This window comes from Chiloscyllium plagiosum, unplaced genomic scaffold (assembly GCF_037043375.1).
Source record: "Chiloscyllium plagiosum isolate Xiang-an unplaced genomic scaffold, Cpla_swu_hap1 HiC_scaffold_9, whole genome shotgun sequence".
NCBI lineage: Eukaryota > Metazoa > Chordata > Chondrichthyes > Orectolobiformes > Hemiscylliidae > Chiloscyllium > Chiloscyllium plagiosum.
In genome coordinates this window covers 59484736-59502261 of record NW_028270147.1, presented here as the reverse complement: position 1 = coordinate 59502261, position 17526 = coordinate 59484736, and the positions used below count along the sequence as shown (strand labels likewise).

General features: G+C 42.2%; 1 protein-coding gene across 2 annotated transcripts in view; it reads right to left on the bottom strand.

The window, feature by feature from the left end:
• wls (Wnt ligand secretion mediator) overlaps nt 1-5149 on the bottom strand; it is a 79616-nt gene extending 74467 nt beyond the window's left edge. Inside the window, exon 1 of one of the 2 annotated variants that reach the window (XM_087990665.1) lies at nt 4910-5149. In XM_087990665.1, the coding sequence (XP_087846791.1) occupies nt 4910-5015 (106 nt within the window). In that variant the 5' untranslated portion in view covers nt 5016-5149. The remainder of the gene's footprint in view (nt 1-4909) is intronic. The other variant, XM_043699373.2, reaches the window with a different exon arrangement.
• Between the last annotated feature and the right edge of the window lie 12377 nt (nt 5150-17526).

Sequence of the window (17526 nt, the reverse complement as noted above, 5' to 3'; positions counted from 1 at the left end):
TGCTGTACATCTCTACAACTCTGACTCTAAATGAAATTAAATTGATAGCAAAAACAATATAGGATTGGAAGGCATGGGATCGATGTGAATATAGTTGAGGAACCACATAAAAAATAAACTCTGATAAAAGTTAATGTATCGGCCTCCTAGCAGTAGTCAGGATATGGGGCAAAAAATAAATCAGTAAATAAAATCATATGTAAGAAAAAGGTCTGATAACAATAACCTTGGGAGACTTCAATATGTAGCTGGACTGGGAAAATCAAATTGGTAACAGATCCCAGGAAAAGCAATTCAGGGAATATCTCCAAGGTGTTTTTTGGGAGCAGCTTGTAGTAGAGCCCACAAAAGAACAGACAATACTGGGTTTGGTGAGGAACAATGAGGCCAGACTTGATCAGGGAGCTGAAAATGTGTTGCTGGAACAGCGCATCAGGTCAGGCAGCATCCAGGGAACAGGAGAATCGACGTTTCGGGCATAAGCCCTTCTTCAGCTCAAGGTCAAAGAATCTCTGGGGGCAGGGACCACAATATGATAGAATTCACCCTGCAGCAACAGGAAGAAGCTTGAATCAAATGTAACAGTATTACAATGGAGTAAAAATGTAACGACAAAGATGTGAGGGAGGAGCTGGTTAGAAAAGGAGCCTAGCAGGGAAGATGGTTGAGCAGCAATGGCAAGAGTTTCCGGAGGTAATTCAAGAGGCATGGTCGAAATTCATCACAAACAAGAAGAAACATGCTAAGGGGAGGATGAGGCAGTCATGGCTGATGAGGGAAGTCAGGGACAGCAGAAAAGCAAAAGAAAGAAAGCAATGTAGTGAAAATTAGTGGAAAGCCATTTAAAATCCAGCAGAGGAAAACTTAAAAAGCAATAAAAAGGCAGGAGATGAAATATGAGGCTAAGCTAGCTAGTAATAAAATAAATTTATTGCAAGAGTTTTTTTAGATATATAAAAATGTAAGAAAGATGCATGAGTAATCATCAGGCAGCTGGAAAATGAAGCTGGAGAAGTAGTAATGTGGAACAAAGAAGTGGTGGAGACACTGAATAGGTACTTTGCATCAGCAGCCAAAGTAGAACATTGAACATAGAACAGTACAGCACAGAACAGGCCCTTCAGCCCATGATGTTGTGCCGACCACTGATCCTCATGTATGCACCCTCAAATTTCTGTGACCATATGCATGTCCAGTAGTCTCTTAAATGTCCCCAATGACCTAGCTTCCACAACTGCTGCTGGCACTGCATTCCATGCTCTCACAACTCTCTGTGTAAAGAACCCGCCTCTGACATTCACTCTATACTTTCCTCCAACCAGCTTAAAACTATGACCTCTCGTGTTAGTCATTTCTGCCCTGGGAAACAGTCTCTGGCTCTCATTATCTTGTATACCTCAATTAGGTCTCCTCTCCTCCTCTTTTCTCTGATGAAAAAAGTCCGAGCTCAGTCAACCTCTCTTCATAAGATAAGCCCTCCAGTCCAGGCAGCATCCTGGTAAACCTCCTCTGAACCCTCTCCAAAGCATCCACATCTTTCCTATAATAGGGCGACCAGAACTGGACGCAGTGTTCCAAGTGCGGTCTAACCAAAGTTTTATAGAGCTGCAACAAGATCTCACGACTCTTAAACTCAATCCCCCTGTTAATGAAAGCCAAAACATCATATGCTTTCTTAACAACCCTGTCCACTTGGGTGGCCATTTTAAGGGATCTATGTACCTGCACACCAAGATCCCTCTGTTCCTCCACACTGCCAAGAATCCTATCCTTAATCCTGTCCTCAGCTTTCAAATTCGACCTTCCAAAATGCATCACCTCGCATTTATCCAGGTTGAACTCCATCTGCCACCTCTCAGCCAATCTCTGCATCCTGTCAATGTCCCGCTGCAGCCTACAACAGTCCTCTATACTGTCAACGACACCTCCAACCTTTGTGTCGTCTGCAAACTTGCTGACCCATCCTTCAATCCCCTCATCCAAGTCATTAATAAAAATTACAAACAGTAGAGGCCCAAGGACAGAGCCTTGGAACACTAATAGCATACCAGAACTTCAAGACAGTCAAGGGAGCAGAAGTGACTATACTGGCTAACACTAAGGGGAATGTCCTGGGGAAGCTAGAGTCTGAAGGTGGATAAACCATTAGGACCTGATGAGACTACACCACAGGGTTCTGAAGGAGGTCGTGGAGATGGTGGAAGCATTGGTGGTGATCTTTCAGAAGTCACTGGAGTCAGCCAGAAATAGAAAGTGGCTGATGTAACATCCCTGTTTAAGAAGAGAAGACAGTAATTTATAGATTGGTTAGCCTGACCTTAGTCATTCACAAGATTTGAATCCAACTTTAAGGATGTGATTGCACAGTACTTGGAAGTGCATGGTAAAATAGGGCTGAGTCAGCAACACTTCATCAAGGAGAGGTCATGCCTGATAAATCTGTTAGAAGTCTTTGAGGAGGTAATGAGCAAGTTAGACAAAGAAGACCCAGTGAATGTGAATTATATTTGATGTCCAGAAGGCTTTTGAAAAGGTGCCGCACCAGAGTAAGCTAAAATAGGTAAGAGACCTAAAATAGGTAAGGTAAGCAGTTTTGGGCTCCATATCTAAGGAGGGATATGTCAGGGCAAGATACTGGCATGGATAGAGGACTGGCTGAGTGGCAGAGTGGGGATAAAAAGTCTATTTCAGGATGGCATCTGCTAACTAGTGGAATTCTCAGGGGTCAGTATAGTGACCACAACTATTCACATTATACATTAATGATCTGGATGAAGGAACAGAGCATTATTACTAAGTTTGCAGATGAGACAAAGATAGCTGGAGGGACAAATTGTGTTGAGGACTCAGGGGCTGCAGAAGGACTTCAACAGGTTAGGAGAGTAGAGAAAGAAATGACAGTTGGAATACAATGTGTAAAAGTATGAGGTTATGCACTTTTGTAGGAAGAAAAGTCATATACTATTTTCTAAATAGGGAAAAACTTTGGAAATCTGAAGCACACAGGTACTTGGGAGAGCTAGTTCAGAATTCTCTTATGGTTAACATGCAGGTTTAGTCAGCAGTTAGAAAGGCAAATGAAATGTTAGCCTTCATTTCAAGAGGGCTACAATACAAGAGCACAGATACACTGCTGAGGCTGTACAAGTCTCTGGTCAGACCACAGACTGAATAATGCTAGCAGTTTTGGGCTCCATATCTAAGGAGGGATATGCTGGCCTTGCAAGGTGTCCAGAGGAGGCTTACAAGAATGAACCTAGGGATGAAGGGCTTGTCACATAAGCAGCAGTTGAGGTCTCAGAGTCTGAAGTTTGGAAGGATAAGGGAATCTAACTGAAATTTATAAAATACTGAGAGATTCGGATTGAGTGGACTGAAGATGTTGTATCCACAAGTAGGAGAGACTAGGACCTGTGGGCGCAGTCTCAATGAAGGGACCACTGCTTAGAATTCCTCTTACATGAGGAGGAGGGGTTTCTTCAGCCTGAGGGTGGTAAATCTATGGAACTCATTGCCGCAGAGGGCTGCGGAGGCCAAGCCATTGAATGTATTTAAGACAGAGATGGATAGGTTCGTGATTAGTAATAGGATCAAGTGTTATAGGGACAAGGCAGAAGAATGGGGTTGAGAAACTATCAGCCATTACCGAGTGGTGGTGGAGCAGACTCGATGAAATAGAGAGGGTTATCAGTCTTTTGAACATTTGAAATAAAAGTCAGGGTTTTTCGGAGGAACGCGTTGGTCGCGGTTTGGTGTTGGGTGTTGGGGGGGGGGGGAGAGGAGAAAGTGCTCCTTCCAGCCTGAATCTGCCCGTTTTTGCAATACGGCGGAGCCTGACAGCTAGAGCCCTCCTCAGTGGGGTATCTCCGGCTCCGCTCCATCACTCTCCCGAGCACCGCGTCCGCTCGGCCGGGAGCCGCGCAGGTCACTTCCCCGGCTTAGAAATGAGCGGCACCTCCCCCTCCCCACCCATCCAACAACAAGAGGTCAATTCGGCGGCTCCCCCTCCCCCTCCCCCCCCAAACAGAGGGAGGCGCTGGGCTTCTCATTGCAGAATTCGTCCTGGGGGCTGAATCCTCGGTTACACAAATAATTCCAAAGAAGCAGAGAGTTTGGGAAGTGAATTCCCTGAGAACCCACAGGAGCCCATTAAAAAGTCTGTCCGACCCTTTTAAGATTCTTCCGCTACCACATCCCCAATCCCTTAAAAATTCCACACAAACACCGTGAAGTGTGTTCGACCATAAAAGTGCAGAGTCTCGCCTCGATCGCAACTGGAGGCGGAGAAGGTGGAGCTACAAAGTTCAGAAACTGGACTGGAGCGAGAACAAAAGGCAAAAAACAAAGTTTTTCCTTTTTTTAAAAAAAAAACAGATGGGGTTCAAAAGTTTAGTACTCAAAAAAATACCCTCGGATTTAGAAGACGTAGGTAATTATTCTGAATACCCTCGTAAGCACAGAACTTTGGAGAAATCAGAAATCGGTGCAATTCACTCGTCCAGATTTCAGCCCGTTTCACCATACTGGCGGAACCAAAAAAAAAATCAACTGGAACCGCACCACACAGGAACCACTCCTCAAAGAACAATTGTTTTCTTCTGCACTTTTCTCTCAAAAGCAGCCGCTCCAAGTACAACTGTCCACAGCAGGAGTAAAAATTGCAACCCTCCCAAGATTCTGTCGCCATGCTTCACTTTCCCCCTTTTATTTGTTTTCCGAAAAAAATAGTTGATACTGAAAGTAGGCCAAAAGTTTTCTTCCACTTTACGCACAAGACTGAACCGCTACAAAGAGCCCATGCAGTTCCTCTCTCCAAGTACAATGGCAGTACTAATTAGATCATAGTACGTTGCTACCGATACTGTAATAAATAGCTAACAAAAGAAAGCGCCAAGTAAAAGCCACTTACCGATCAAACCTCCCACCAGAAAGGAAATTACTTGGAAAACCAGCAAAATCCCTCCAAAAATGCACAACTTCCTCGTACTCATATTTTCTATAATTGCGCCTGCCATCGTTTATTACCCTGTTTTCACTCTTTTCAGGCCGTGACAGTAACTAATTGAATTAGAGTCAATTTAATCCAAGCGAGGATCTGGTCGCAGCTCCAGTGTCGGAAGCTGTGATTCTGCAAGCGAGCTCCCCCTCTCTCTCTCTCTCGTCCTTCAAGCTTTTTTTTAAGGGGCGCTGTGGGAAACCGACAACACAGATACACACACACAAAAAAAAATCAATCACATGACTTGCCACATTCCCAGATCTGGTTCGGCCGACTGCTACAGTATCTCAAATAACTTCATTGCCAGCGCCGCGATCAATAACGTTTAATTCATTGGCAATTTTAAAAGGCCAACCCATCAACCCGCAAAGTTAGGGGTATGGTCAGCCGTGTCGTACCTGTGAAGAAGGGATGCTGACGGACAATTTAACTCCCAGATAAAGCCGCGAAGATCAACGAGCCTCATGAGGGCATCCTGCTGGAACTAAGATGCCTTATGATGGAATGGCATCATACTCAGATAAATAGAATTAAAGCTATATTTTCAGGAGGGGAGAATAAATGGACCAAACACTTTTTTCTTCTTGTTTACTTTGCCGGTTAGTGGTTCCTGTGACTGTTCTGAGAACATAATTTAACGTGTCAGATTTTTGCCTCTGGAATTTTTGACCGGATAAAAGGAAGGATTTACATTTATATAGCGCCTTTCCCAAACCTCAGTCGCCTTTACTTCAAAGTGTTTTTGAAGTATAGTCACTGTTGCAGATGTTGCAAACAAGGCGCACAAATTAAGGTCCTCCAAACAAGAGTGTGATAATGGCTAGATCTGTTTCTTTTGTAGACGGTCCACCGATAATTATAGAACTAATACATGAAAGAAAGACTCACATTAGGCAGTACTTTCCACAAGTATCGCACGTTTCAAAGCTGGGCTTATGCCCGACGGGTCGACTCTCCTGCTCCTCGGATGCTGCCTGATCTGTTGTGCCTTTTTCCAGCGACACATTTACCGACTTAAAGTACTAGACAGCCATGACGTATTTTTTGTTCGTGTGGTCATTGTTTTAATATAGGAAATGCAGCACTGAATTTGTACACCGCACAAACAACAATGTGGTAATGACCAAATAATCTGCTATGGTGATGTTGATTGGGAAATAAATATGGGACAGAGTCAACTCCCCTTCTTTTATAGGGAATGGATGCAGGAGTATACCATTGAGTGAATCAATCCTTCTCTGACATTCAAATAGATCAGACCTATCTTCTATCTCATGCCATCACGCTAAGGGTGCTGCTAGGATTTGAGAGTTGTTGCTCATTAAATGCCCAGCATCTCCTGGAAGTGGGTATTCTTCTCAGATGGAGACAGATGTCTCACCCTCTGCCTATTAACGGGCCAATGGCTATGAACTCAGCTCTGGGTGACCACTTGCCCCCTACTTTCAAGACAGGAGTCTAGGTGTGGCACCATTGTTTCCATGTAAAGTTCCAGCCATTGCATATTATCTAACATTTCTGCTCTTGTGTGTGAGAGGCTAGATGACCATGGTCCTCACACTGCAGAGTCTGATCGTGTCTTACCCTAACATCACATATGAGCAAGGATAGATTTTTTGCTTCCCTGTGCCTGAGTTAGCAGAAGGATATAAAACATTAGGTGAGATCAGTTCTTCTCAACTTTCTCCCCCAAATTTCACAGGGCCTCTACAACCTATGGGTATCATCAATCCCTAGGCCACACAGGCTTGCTGTACCTAAGATATCCCCAAATCTCTAAATACCTTTAATATCTAGAAATCTATCAATCTCTGCACAGAATATATTCAACAGCTTTTTTTTTATTTCCTAAGAATTATCTTTAAAATAATGCCAGGAGATCACTTAAATTCACCCAAACAGCAAATGAGGACTCAGTCTGACATCTCATCCAATGGACCTCATCTCTGACTGATCAGTACTGTACCATAATATCAGGTTACAATCTGTTCCTAAATCCCTAGAGTGGGATGTTTTATGAATCTGAGAGGAGAGTTCCACCATTGGACCAAGATAACTGCTTATGCCTTTTACTTAATTACTTTATAAAGGTTTTAATTTAGTGTATGTTAATGGCACCCATTTTGCAGAAGCAGACCACGAATTCTCACCATGGCTAATTGAGTAAGTGGTAAGTGTAATGTACTGAGTCATAGCTTCTTCTTCTTTAGTTTTTTTTTGTCCAAGACAGGTTTAACACACAGCATCACAGTTCCATCTTGGGAAGGGCAAGGAGGTGGGTCCCAAATCCATTCCAGCTGAAACAGGTGTCAAAACCCATGCTGGTGACACCATGCTGATCCATGTAGGCCATCCAGCCAACTAAGCCAGCTGGCCCTTAAAGAGTCCAATATGGTGGAAGAATTTGTAGATTGGCACTTAACCTTTTTAGCCATGTTATCAATGCACCTTTCTTGGCCATCAATGCCTGGAATGGGATATGTATCATGCAACTGGAGTTTCTGGCTCAGAGGCAAGGACATTACCCAATGTTCCACAAGACATCTTTGAGCCATGGACAACAGCAAAATTCAAAATTCTATCATTCTATCATGGTTAAGGTTGTTCAGCTTTGTTGAAGTGCTGTGTGATTCAGTTATCATCTGTACAGTTGAGTTACGAATGAAATTAAATCAGCTAGGCAACCCCTCTTATTTGTTATCCAGTGACCCCTGCTGAAATTGAACATTGGTGGATGTTTGGGAGTTAGGGCAATGCATGATCAGGTTCATCTATACATCTTTCACAACTAGGAAACACTCCCTGTATTGAAATACATTTAAGTAGTGTGGCTATTGTCATAAAGTCATGATTCAAATCAAAAAATGACTAAGTATTTACTGACTGAAAGCCACTGAATGAGTTTTAAAAGACTGAACAAACATTCCAGTGACTTGAAACTGCAATTTCTAAGGTGGCTGATCATTTGCATGCCATCCAAATGGAGTTAGGCCTGTCTAAAAAGCCTGGACAGTGACAATTGTCCTGCAGAGTATGAATGGGTCACCTTCTAACCCATTCTCAGGGTTTCTAAACAATCATTTAGTTGTTCAACTCAGTAAGGACAAAACATGAACTGTAATTCCTTTTACCATAATACTGGCTGGGAGATGAATTTACCCAGCTATAATCTAATTATGTAAACCATGGACCCGGAGTTCACTAACCATGACCATGTTCAAGTACCTGGTCAGTTGGAGAGACAGGATCATTTGACTCTTATGTGTTGAAGTAATTGCTTTCTATGAGTCACTGCAGAAGCAGAAATACTCTTTTTTATTTCAAAAATATACTTTATTCATAAAATTATTTTGATATCTATATAATTGGTCATGCCATACATACGTATACATTCCGTTTCTTTACATACAGAGATCGGAATTAATCATTCCTATATACAGGTCTGTACATTGACAATCCCTATATTTACCTGAGGCTTCAGTGGAGCCCACTTACTGAATGGGCCCCCTGTTCTTTCTTTGACAGGCAGACGTTACACGGTGGTCTTTCCCCATCGCGTCTTGGTGGCAGCTGCCCCAAGCTTCAGCGAGTCCCTCAACACGTAGTCCTGGACCTTGGAATAAACCAGTCCGCAACACTCAGTCGGGGTCAACTCCTTCAGCTGGAAGATCAACAGGTGTTGGACAGACCAAAGAGCGTCTTTGACCGAGTTGATGATCCTCCAGGCACAGTTGATGTTCGTCTCGGTGTGCGTCCCGGGGAACAGGCCGTAGAGCATGGAGTCCTGCGTCATGGAGCTGCTCGTGACAAACCTTGACAAACACCACTGCATTCTTCTCCAGACTTCCTTTGCGTAGGCACATTCCAGAAGGAGCTGTGTGACAGTCTCGTCCCGTCTGCAGCCGCTTCGAGGGCAGCGTGTGGTGCGGCAGAGAGTCCGGGCGTGCATAAAGGATCTCACAGGCAGAGCCCTTCTCACCACCAGCCAAGCCATGTCTTGGTTCTTGTTGGAATGTTCTGGTGATGAGGCATTTTGCCAAATGACTTTGACAGTCTGCCCAGGGAACTGCTCGACAGGATCCGCCCCCTCCTTTTCCCGAAGGGTCTCAAGGACACTACGTGCTGACCACTTCCTGATGGACTTGTGATCAAAGGTGTTTTTCTTCATAAACTTCTCCATGAAGGACAGGTGATACGGAACAGTCCAACTACTTGGAGTGTTCTGCGGCAGCGAGACCAGGCCTATCCTTCGCAACACCGGGGACAGGTAGAACCTCAGTATGTAGTGACACTTAGTTTGCGTAACGGGGATCCACACACAGCTTGATGCAGCCACACACAAAGGTGGCCATCGGGGTGAGGGTGGCATTGGGTGTGTTTTCTCCCCCGTTGCCCAGATCTTTATACATCGAGTCCCTTCGGTCCCGGTCCATCTTTGATCTCCATGTGAAATAGAAGGTGGCCCGGGTGACTGCGACGGCACAGGTTCTAGGAATAGGCCAGATCTGTGCCACATATAACTACACTGACAGTGCCTCACGCCTGATGACCAGGTTTTTTCCTGTGATGGAGAGTGACCGTAGCTTCCATCTGCCCAGTTTTTGCCTCACTTTCCTGATACGCTCCTCCCAAGAGTTGGCGCACGCCCCAGCCCCTCCGAACCAAATACCCAGTACCTTCAGGTGGTCAGTCTTGACAGTGAAGGGGATCAAGGATTGGTCGGCCCAGTTCCTAAAGAGCATGGCCTCGCTCTTGCCTTGATTTATCTTGGCCCCCAAGGCCCGTTCAAACTGGTCACATATGCACATGAATCTGTGCACAGACAGCGGATCCGAGCAGAAAACAACGATGTCATCCATGTACAGGGAGGCCTTAACCTGTAGGTCCCCGCTGCCAGGAATAGTCACCCCTCTCAGGCTCGCATCCTTCCTGATGGACTCGGCAAATGGCTCTATGCAGCACACAAACAAGGCAGGAGAGAGAGAGGGCAGCCTTGCCTACCTCCAGATCAGACTGGGAAGCTATCTGATTCCCACCAATTGATTGAGACTGAACTGACAATGTTGGTGTAGAGCAGTCTGATCGAATTGCAGATTCCCTCCCCAAAGCCCATTTTGGAGGGAACATCTCTCATATACGTATGCGATATCCTGTCAAAGACTTTCTCCTAGTCCAGGCTGATGAGACAGGTGTCCACCCCCCCTGTCCTGCATGTAGACGATCGTATCCCTGAGGAGTGCGAGATTCTCAGCGATCTTTCTGCCCGGTACAGCACAGGTTTGGTCAGGGTGAATCACCGATCCCAAAGCAGACCTGACCCGGTTGGCGATGACTTTTGACAAGATTTGGTAATCCGCATTCAACAGTGAGATTGGTCTCCAATTTCTGATTTCCTCCCTTTCCTCCTTCTGCTTGTAGATGAGGGTGATGGATTCACTCATGGTACCTGCCAGAAGCATACTGACATACACCTCCAGCAGGTCCTGGCCAATCAAGTCCCACAGAGCAGAATAGAGCTCAACTGGTAAGCTGTCGCTTTCGAAGTAATGCCCAAGAAGCAGATTCCCAGAGTGGAACTTTTCCTTTCTCCATTCAGCCTGCAGACTTGAGCCCTGTTTCCTGTTAGACCATCCACAACAAAGTCAGAGTTTTGAGAGCCAACCGAGAGGCGGCAAACTCTGTAAAAAGAGATACATTGTCTCTCAAATTATTTAAATTGTCTCACACCGAATCTAGTGAGAATTTTGAGCTCAGCCTCAAATCATTCAAATCTTCAATGTCCAAAATCTGTATATATTTAATTCTTTTTGGATTTTTAAGAAGACCACTTAATCTGTCCTCCCACTCTGTGTATGTGTGTTTGTGTTTTGAAGCTTGAGTGCATTTGTGTGTGAGATCCAGTATGTTTTACAATTTTTTATTATCCCTGGTTAAGTACAATAAATATTATGTTCTTCCTTTAAGAAAGTACAACAAAACTTGCCTGTTTCTACCTTTTACAGTGACAATGTGTGAACAGCCACTTACTGAATTCACAACCCTATCCTTTTTTAAAAGCCTGTTGTGGTCAACGAGGAGTAGTTGAAGAAAGAGGCCATTCTACTCCCCATCACTTGATTGTAACACTATAAACAGATTAGGTAACTATAAACAGATTGTTAACACGTGCAAAGAGTTTGCCAACACATTCGCTACCTTCAATAAAAGAGAAAAAAGAAGTGGATGTGAAATAAGCAGTCATTGCAGCATATTGATTTAGATTAATGTAACACAGTGTAACCTACCTTCTCACAGTTCTTTAACGTAGTACCATACTGCTGGAGTATCCAAGCTTCTGTCATAACATTGGTATCTACCATGAAGCTGAAAGGACTGAAGATAACTTTTCAATCCAAGTTCTCCTTAATTTTTATGTAGTTCAGCATCCTAGTAATTAAATGTTATGTTTGTGGACTTTTTGTATTGTGCTTGGGATGTGGGCATTGCTGACTCAGCCAGACTTTATTACCCATCCTTAATTGCCCAGAAGGCAGTTAAGAGTCAACCATATTGCTGTGGGTCTGCAGTGACATGTAGGGCAGACTAGGTAAGGATGGCAGCTTCCATCCCAAAGGACTTTAGTGAACCAAATGAATTTTTATGATAATTGTCAATGGTTTCATGGTCATCATTAAATTCTTAATTCCAGATTTTTATTGAATTCAAATTCCACCATCTGCCTTGATGGGATTCAAACCCAAATCAAACCCAAAATATTGCGTCAGTCTCTGGATTAATAGTCTACTGATGTTACTACCAGGCCATCACCTCCCCTCCAATGACATTGCAAAAATCAGCCCTTTCTAAAACTATGGGATAACAACAATCAAAAAAGATAAATCAGCCAAATAAAATAGTGCTGCCTGGCTTTATAGATCAGAGCTTGGATTTGCATTTAACATTTCAATATTCAGTCATGCAACGTAATACAATTCCCTCGATAAATGTGCTGCTCTAAAGTGGCAGACTATTCTAGATCAATGGCACCAAATTTTCAAGTGCTCCCCCTCAGTGAGACACAGCAATTTGACATTTTGTTTTAGATCAAAAACACTTCAACTTCAGCCTACTATCAGTGCCCATGGGCTATTTGACCAAAGATGTGTCATAGCCAGGCAGATTAAATCTCCATTTATTAAATGCATACATACATTCCAGGAGGGAATCATTGGCTAGACATTAGCCTCTGTCCCTAGCCTAGGGAAACTGGGACCAAATGTACTACCCCAACTGTTTTTGTCTGTGATTGACTAATTCTGTATAAATGGATGATCGAATTTAAGGCTTTTATGTACTGTATGACTACACCAGCTGTACGCATTGAGCCATTGTGAGACTATGATGATAGAAGATAGTGAAACATTCTATATGACTGCTCAAATAATAGACAAATAGACTGAAAACATGTAAATGGCAAAGAAAAGAATTAACTTAAGTAATAATGATTTTCAGCAGTTAAATTATTAAAGGGAAATATTTCTAAGACTTTGTAATTTATTATGTAAATTAATTTTTGGTTTAGTACACCAATCTTCTCTATTAAAATGCCGTTAACTCTGATAACATCAATACCAATGGCAGGAATATAATATAAATGAGGTGATGCTGCTCATGTGTGAACAACTGTCTCCAGTTGTAAATCTGCACAGGCATCATTGGTGGTGAGTTTGTACAACCATCAGCAGTGGTACATGCAAGGAATCTTTAGTGGTAGTGGACATGCACAATTGTTAGTGGGAGCCATTGCTCTTCCAAACCCAATGGATAACTGACACACAAACAGAAAATAAATGTTTTGAACATGACTGGAACAACACAATCCATTTTCTGTATTTTTCTGAGTTTAGTGAGAAGATCTCAGCCAAGGTGGTAGTATTGATGTTACAATTAATTTCAGAATACTTAACTTACAATACTATACTATAGATCACAGTAGAGCAGCATTTATATTGGCATGACAAAAGCAAAATACTATGTGTTCCAGAATTCTGAAACAGAAACAGTATCTGCTACCCTTGTCCTTCCAGATGGTACTGGTCATGAGTTTAGAAGGTGCTGGCTAAGGAGCCTTGATAAATTTCTGCAATAGTAAATCTGACTGTTGGCATTGAGTGCAATATCAGACAGTCCTCTGGGTTGACCTTGCCTGGCTGATACTCAATGTAAAAATTTTACTCTTGAAGTTTGGGTATCAAACTCTCTATTTGATTAGGTGACTTGCTATCTGCATTGTTGAACAAGCTTACTAGTGGTTTATGATCAATTATTACTTAAAATGTTTCGGTACAAATAGAATGTTTATGATGTGATTGAGAGTGTTTCTCTCCGTAAATGATGCTATTATGAGGGTGTTAGTGATCTGTTTTGATAGCTTGTCTACCTTGTCTTTTTGCATAAGGACACTCAAAGCAACTGTTGGAGAGAGGGTTCTTGCTTACACAATGAACTGTTGGTTTTCATGGTATATGTTCTACATAAATCATAATGATGTAACTGATCACACAACTCTGGCATCAATAAGAGGGAAAGCACCAGTCTAGAATGAATATGTAAACAGAAAGGTCTAAGACATTACACTGTAAATGAAGGAATACTACAGTCTGTAAGAAGCTGAAAACCCTTTCTTAATGATATAGAGCAAGTAACAACAGGGATAGTGTATGTGCAGACACCCATATTGAAACTGGTATCTTTATATGCAGGTAGCAATTTTGGCTTAAAGCACAAGATAAAGTACTTTTCTGTGGTTGAAATAGGACTATGTGCAGTGTGCTCTGGTGTACAAGTGGTTTATTTGATGTACTCTCCCCCACTTTGTGGTATCTTTGATCAGATCGGATAGGGAGGCAGATGCACGGTGAGGTCAGAAATAAAGCAACTACGGTATCTGTCAATGTTTATTGACAGAATCGCAACTTCCTACATATTTGTAGGATCTGCAGCATTTGCAATAGCTGAGGCCAATTGAGCTTCAACTTTCCAAAGCTTGGGTGATACTTCCTTGCTATTGAACACATGAACAAAGAATCAGATTTTGCTTTCATCAAACAAACACTTGTCCTTATTGAAGATGAGGTTACATTCTCTAAAAGGTTGTTGGCATGTCTTGAGTTCACTTTCAGTGTGACCATAAATAAGAACTTCATCCCTCAATGTTCAGCATGCCTTCACGTTTTGGAAGTGTAGACTGGATCATGAACTGAAATACCTCAGCTGCTAAATTGACACCAAAGTTCAGCCTCCTGTATTGAAACAGTCCCAAGTAAGTGGAGAATACTCTGTGATATTTTGATTCATCCAAGTTTGATTTGGTAGTAGATGCATTGAGGTCAACGTTAGCAAATCTGATATAAATGTTTAATCATATGCTGTTGTTGCATGGAAACTGACAAACATATTGAACTCTTCGATATGACATGGAAAACAGCATTCATTCTTGTGTCTTTGAATAGGAAAGCCCCAAAATCTTCCAGTGGTTTTTCACTACTGTAAGGAAAATTGCTGAATGCTGCTGTATCTATGAGAGGATTTGCCCCTGAGCAGTCAATAGCCACTGTTACACATGGCTGATGTGTGTCCAAAGGAGAGGACAAAAGTATATTCAAGGTCGTTGTCCTCTACTTTGATTACATTGTCTTGCTGTTTGCTGTCATCAGGTTAGATTGGAAAATTGAAGACAAAACACAGCTTGATTAGCAATGATCCTATTGAGTAGCCCAAATGGCCAAATGAGCTATTTCTCCTGGTTCTTATGTTCATATAAACATGTATGGTATCCTTCACTTGGTTTGGGTTTTAATGGATAATTTTGCTAATGAGCAACAAATACAAGCAGAGTGCTTGTGTTTTCCACAAGTTTACCATGGTTGCCAGTGACAGAACATTGTGTTAATATTTTCCAATCAACCTGTTCAGTAATATTACTAAACACCACAAGAACAGGTGAGATTTAAAGCTGGGTCTCCTGGCTCAAAGGTAATGACATTACACTTCACCAAAAGATCCCTAGGACATTTTGTCCATGTCACAACAAAGTTATTGCTGATGATCGTTATCACAACAAACATCACACATTGAAGAGAGGAGAAAACTAGAAATTAAAAACAGGCAGCATAAATATTTATCTATCAGCTGATGAGTTGGAGTTAGGTGAGATTTGTGGGGTTAAATTTAGTGAGGTAAGAACTGAGTTCATAGCGAAACCTGTCTCTCAGGTGCAACAGGATTATCTTTCCAGCAAAATACTGTAAGAGAAGGATAACCTACTCACAATTTATCAACAATCCAAATTATTTACAATAATACAGTATCCAGGAGTGATTAATATGGAATTACCTGGTCATCTCCAATGGTCCAGGATTATGGTGGAACTGTATACTGTATAGCCTTTTTTTAAAAATTGCAAACATACACAGATCCATGCCAAAGCTTGAGACTTGCTCAATGCTTTTGTTACCTTTCAAACTGGCATGCCTTTCAATTTAATGTCTTTAATCCAGAGCTTCCTCCATTTTAAATACAGCTTTGAAAGGTTTGTGATGTAGGCTCATCTAAAATTAAATACATTATCAATTTTTAAATTTTACTGGAGGCAGCGTGGTATGTGCTTAGGCTGAGTGGTTGGCAGTTTGGCACCTGCCAGACTCCAGCTCTGTCAAGAGGTTCAGATTAATCTAATTTCAGAACTACAATGTGACTCAAGTTAAATTAACTATACTGGGAATGCTGCCAGACAAAGATATACCCAATGATGTTAAATGGCTGCGAATTTTCCATTTAAATTCAGTACTGAACTAACATCATGAAAAGCATATGTCACTTTAATAATCAGGTTATTAACTGTCATCATTTAGTCATCGCAGCTATTAAGAGACCAACAGAACCTTTTTGTGGTCTTTTTAATGAAAATGAAAAATTTTTTGCAAACCTTTTAAGTGAGTTCTCTGATTATTCAGGAATTGTAGTCATAAATCATTGCATGTATCAGAGGTACTTCAAAATGCTTAACATTATGTTTGTAATGTTTTAATTGGTGGTGTTAGCATAGTCATTCCAGAAAAATTCCAGATTTAATCTTTGGTTTGTGCTACGTTTCATGTTGTTGTAAATACGTTTGGAGGAATATACAAGTTAGGAGCAGGAGTAGGCCATTCAACCCCTCAAGCCTGCACCACCATTTGATAAGATCATGGCTGTACTGATTGTGGCCTCAACTCTACTTTCCTGTCTAAACCCTACACTTTTTGACTTTCTTATAAATTAAGAATATTGATGGAGTGCTTCCCCATTGTTCTCAGTTTCCACCCCACCTATGTTCTACAACTTAAAAGCCGTCATTTTCCCAGCCCACTTCAATTTTGAAGAAAAGGCATATCAGACTTGAACTGTTAACTCTTTTGGTCTCCATAGATAATGCCAGACCTGCTGATTTTAACCAACATTTTCTATTCTTATTAAGTATCTATCAAATTCAGCCTTAAATATTCAGTGACCCTACCTTCATTGTAGCCTGGGGAAGAGAATTCCACAGATCCCACACTTATATGCTTGAGTACCTGTGTGAACTTGAGTAAAGTTTGAATGTGGGGGGGGGGGGGGGTGAGTACTGATATTGAGATAATCCTGATACTGAGATTTTCTATTGTAGAATGGTCTGGCCAAAATGCTGCAATAAGAGCCATTAACAAAAACTTTGCCATAGCATCTTTGTCTACCACTATGCCCAGTTACACATTCAAAAATAATTTGTTGACCTTTATCCTTTCCCTTGTTGTGTCCTGCAGAAGCCTTTGCCTGACCTAGAGCTCCAATGCAGGGTTACCCCAATGGCTGCAGCATGGCTGGCAAAAGGCTGCTGACTTTCACTGGAGGTAGCTGTCGATGGACCAAATGGCTAAGCTTTGAATCACATCACCTCAGTCTGGACTCATTAGCTGATATGCAACAGTAAGAGTAATGATGGTGAGAGGACAGCAGATTTGTGCTCCACGGTGCCATTGCACTGCTCTGGGATACCTTTAGAAGGCAGATTTCTGGGTAGCTGTCAGATTCCTGGGCAGTTGTTAGATTCCTGTGTAGCATAACTCATCTGGAACCTAGCCCTCTGGTGAGCTGGCACATTCTCCCTGACCTGGCTACAATCCACTCATGTTTGGTGACTCACTACTGCAGATCCCAATTCTATCCTACTTGTAGAGTTTTCACATTGCCAATATCTTAACTGCTGGCACTAAGTGCCAGGTGAAGCCATGGCACCTCTTCATCTGCAATGCAGTGTTGCCATCCATCTTCCTCCTGAAGCTGGGCAGGTGCAATTCTTGGATGTCTGAAAGCAAAATCTCGGAAGAGGTTGGTTATGAAAGGATTACATGAAGGTGAAGTGGGAGTCCAGAAAGTTATAAGACAAGATCATTACATGAGTTTCTCCTTCAGTTCTGCTCTGTTCCTTTGATTTTGTACTTCATTGTACTGCAAGTGAGAGGGAAGAT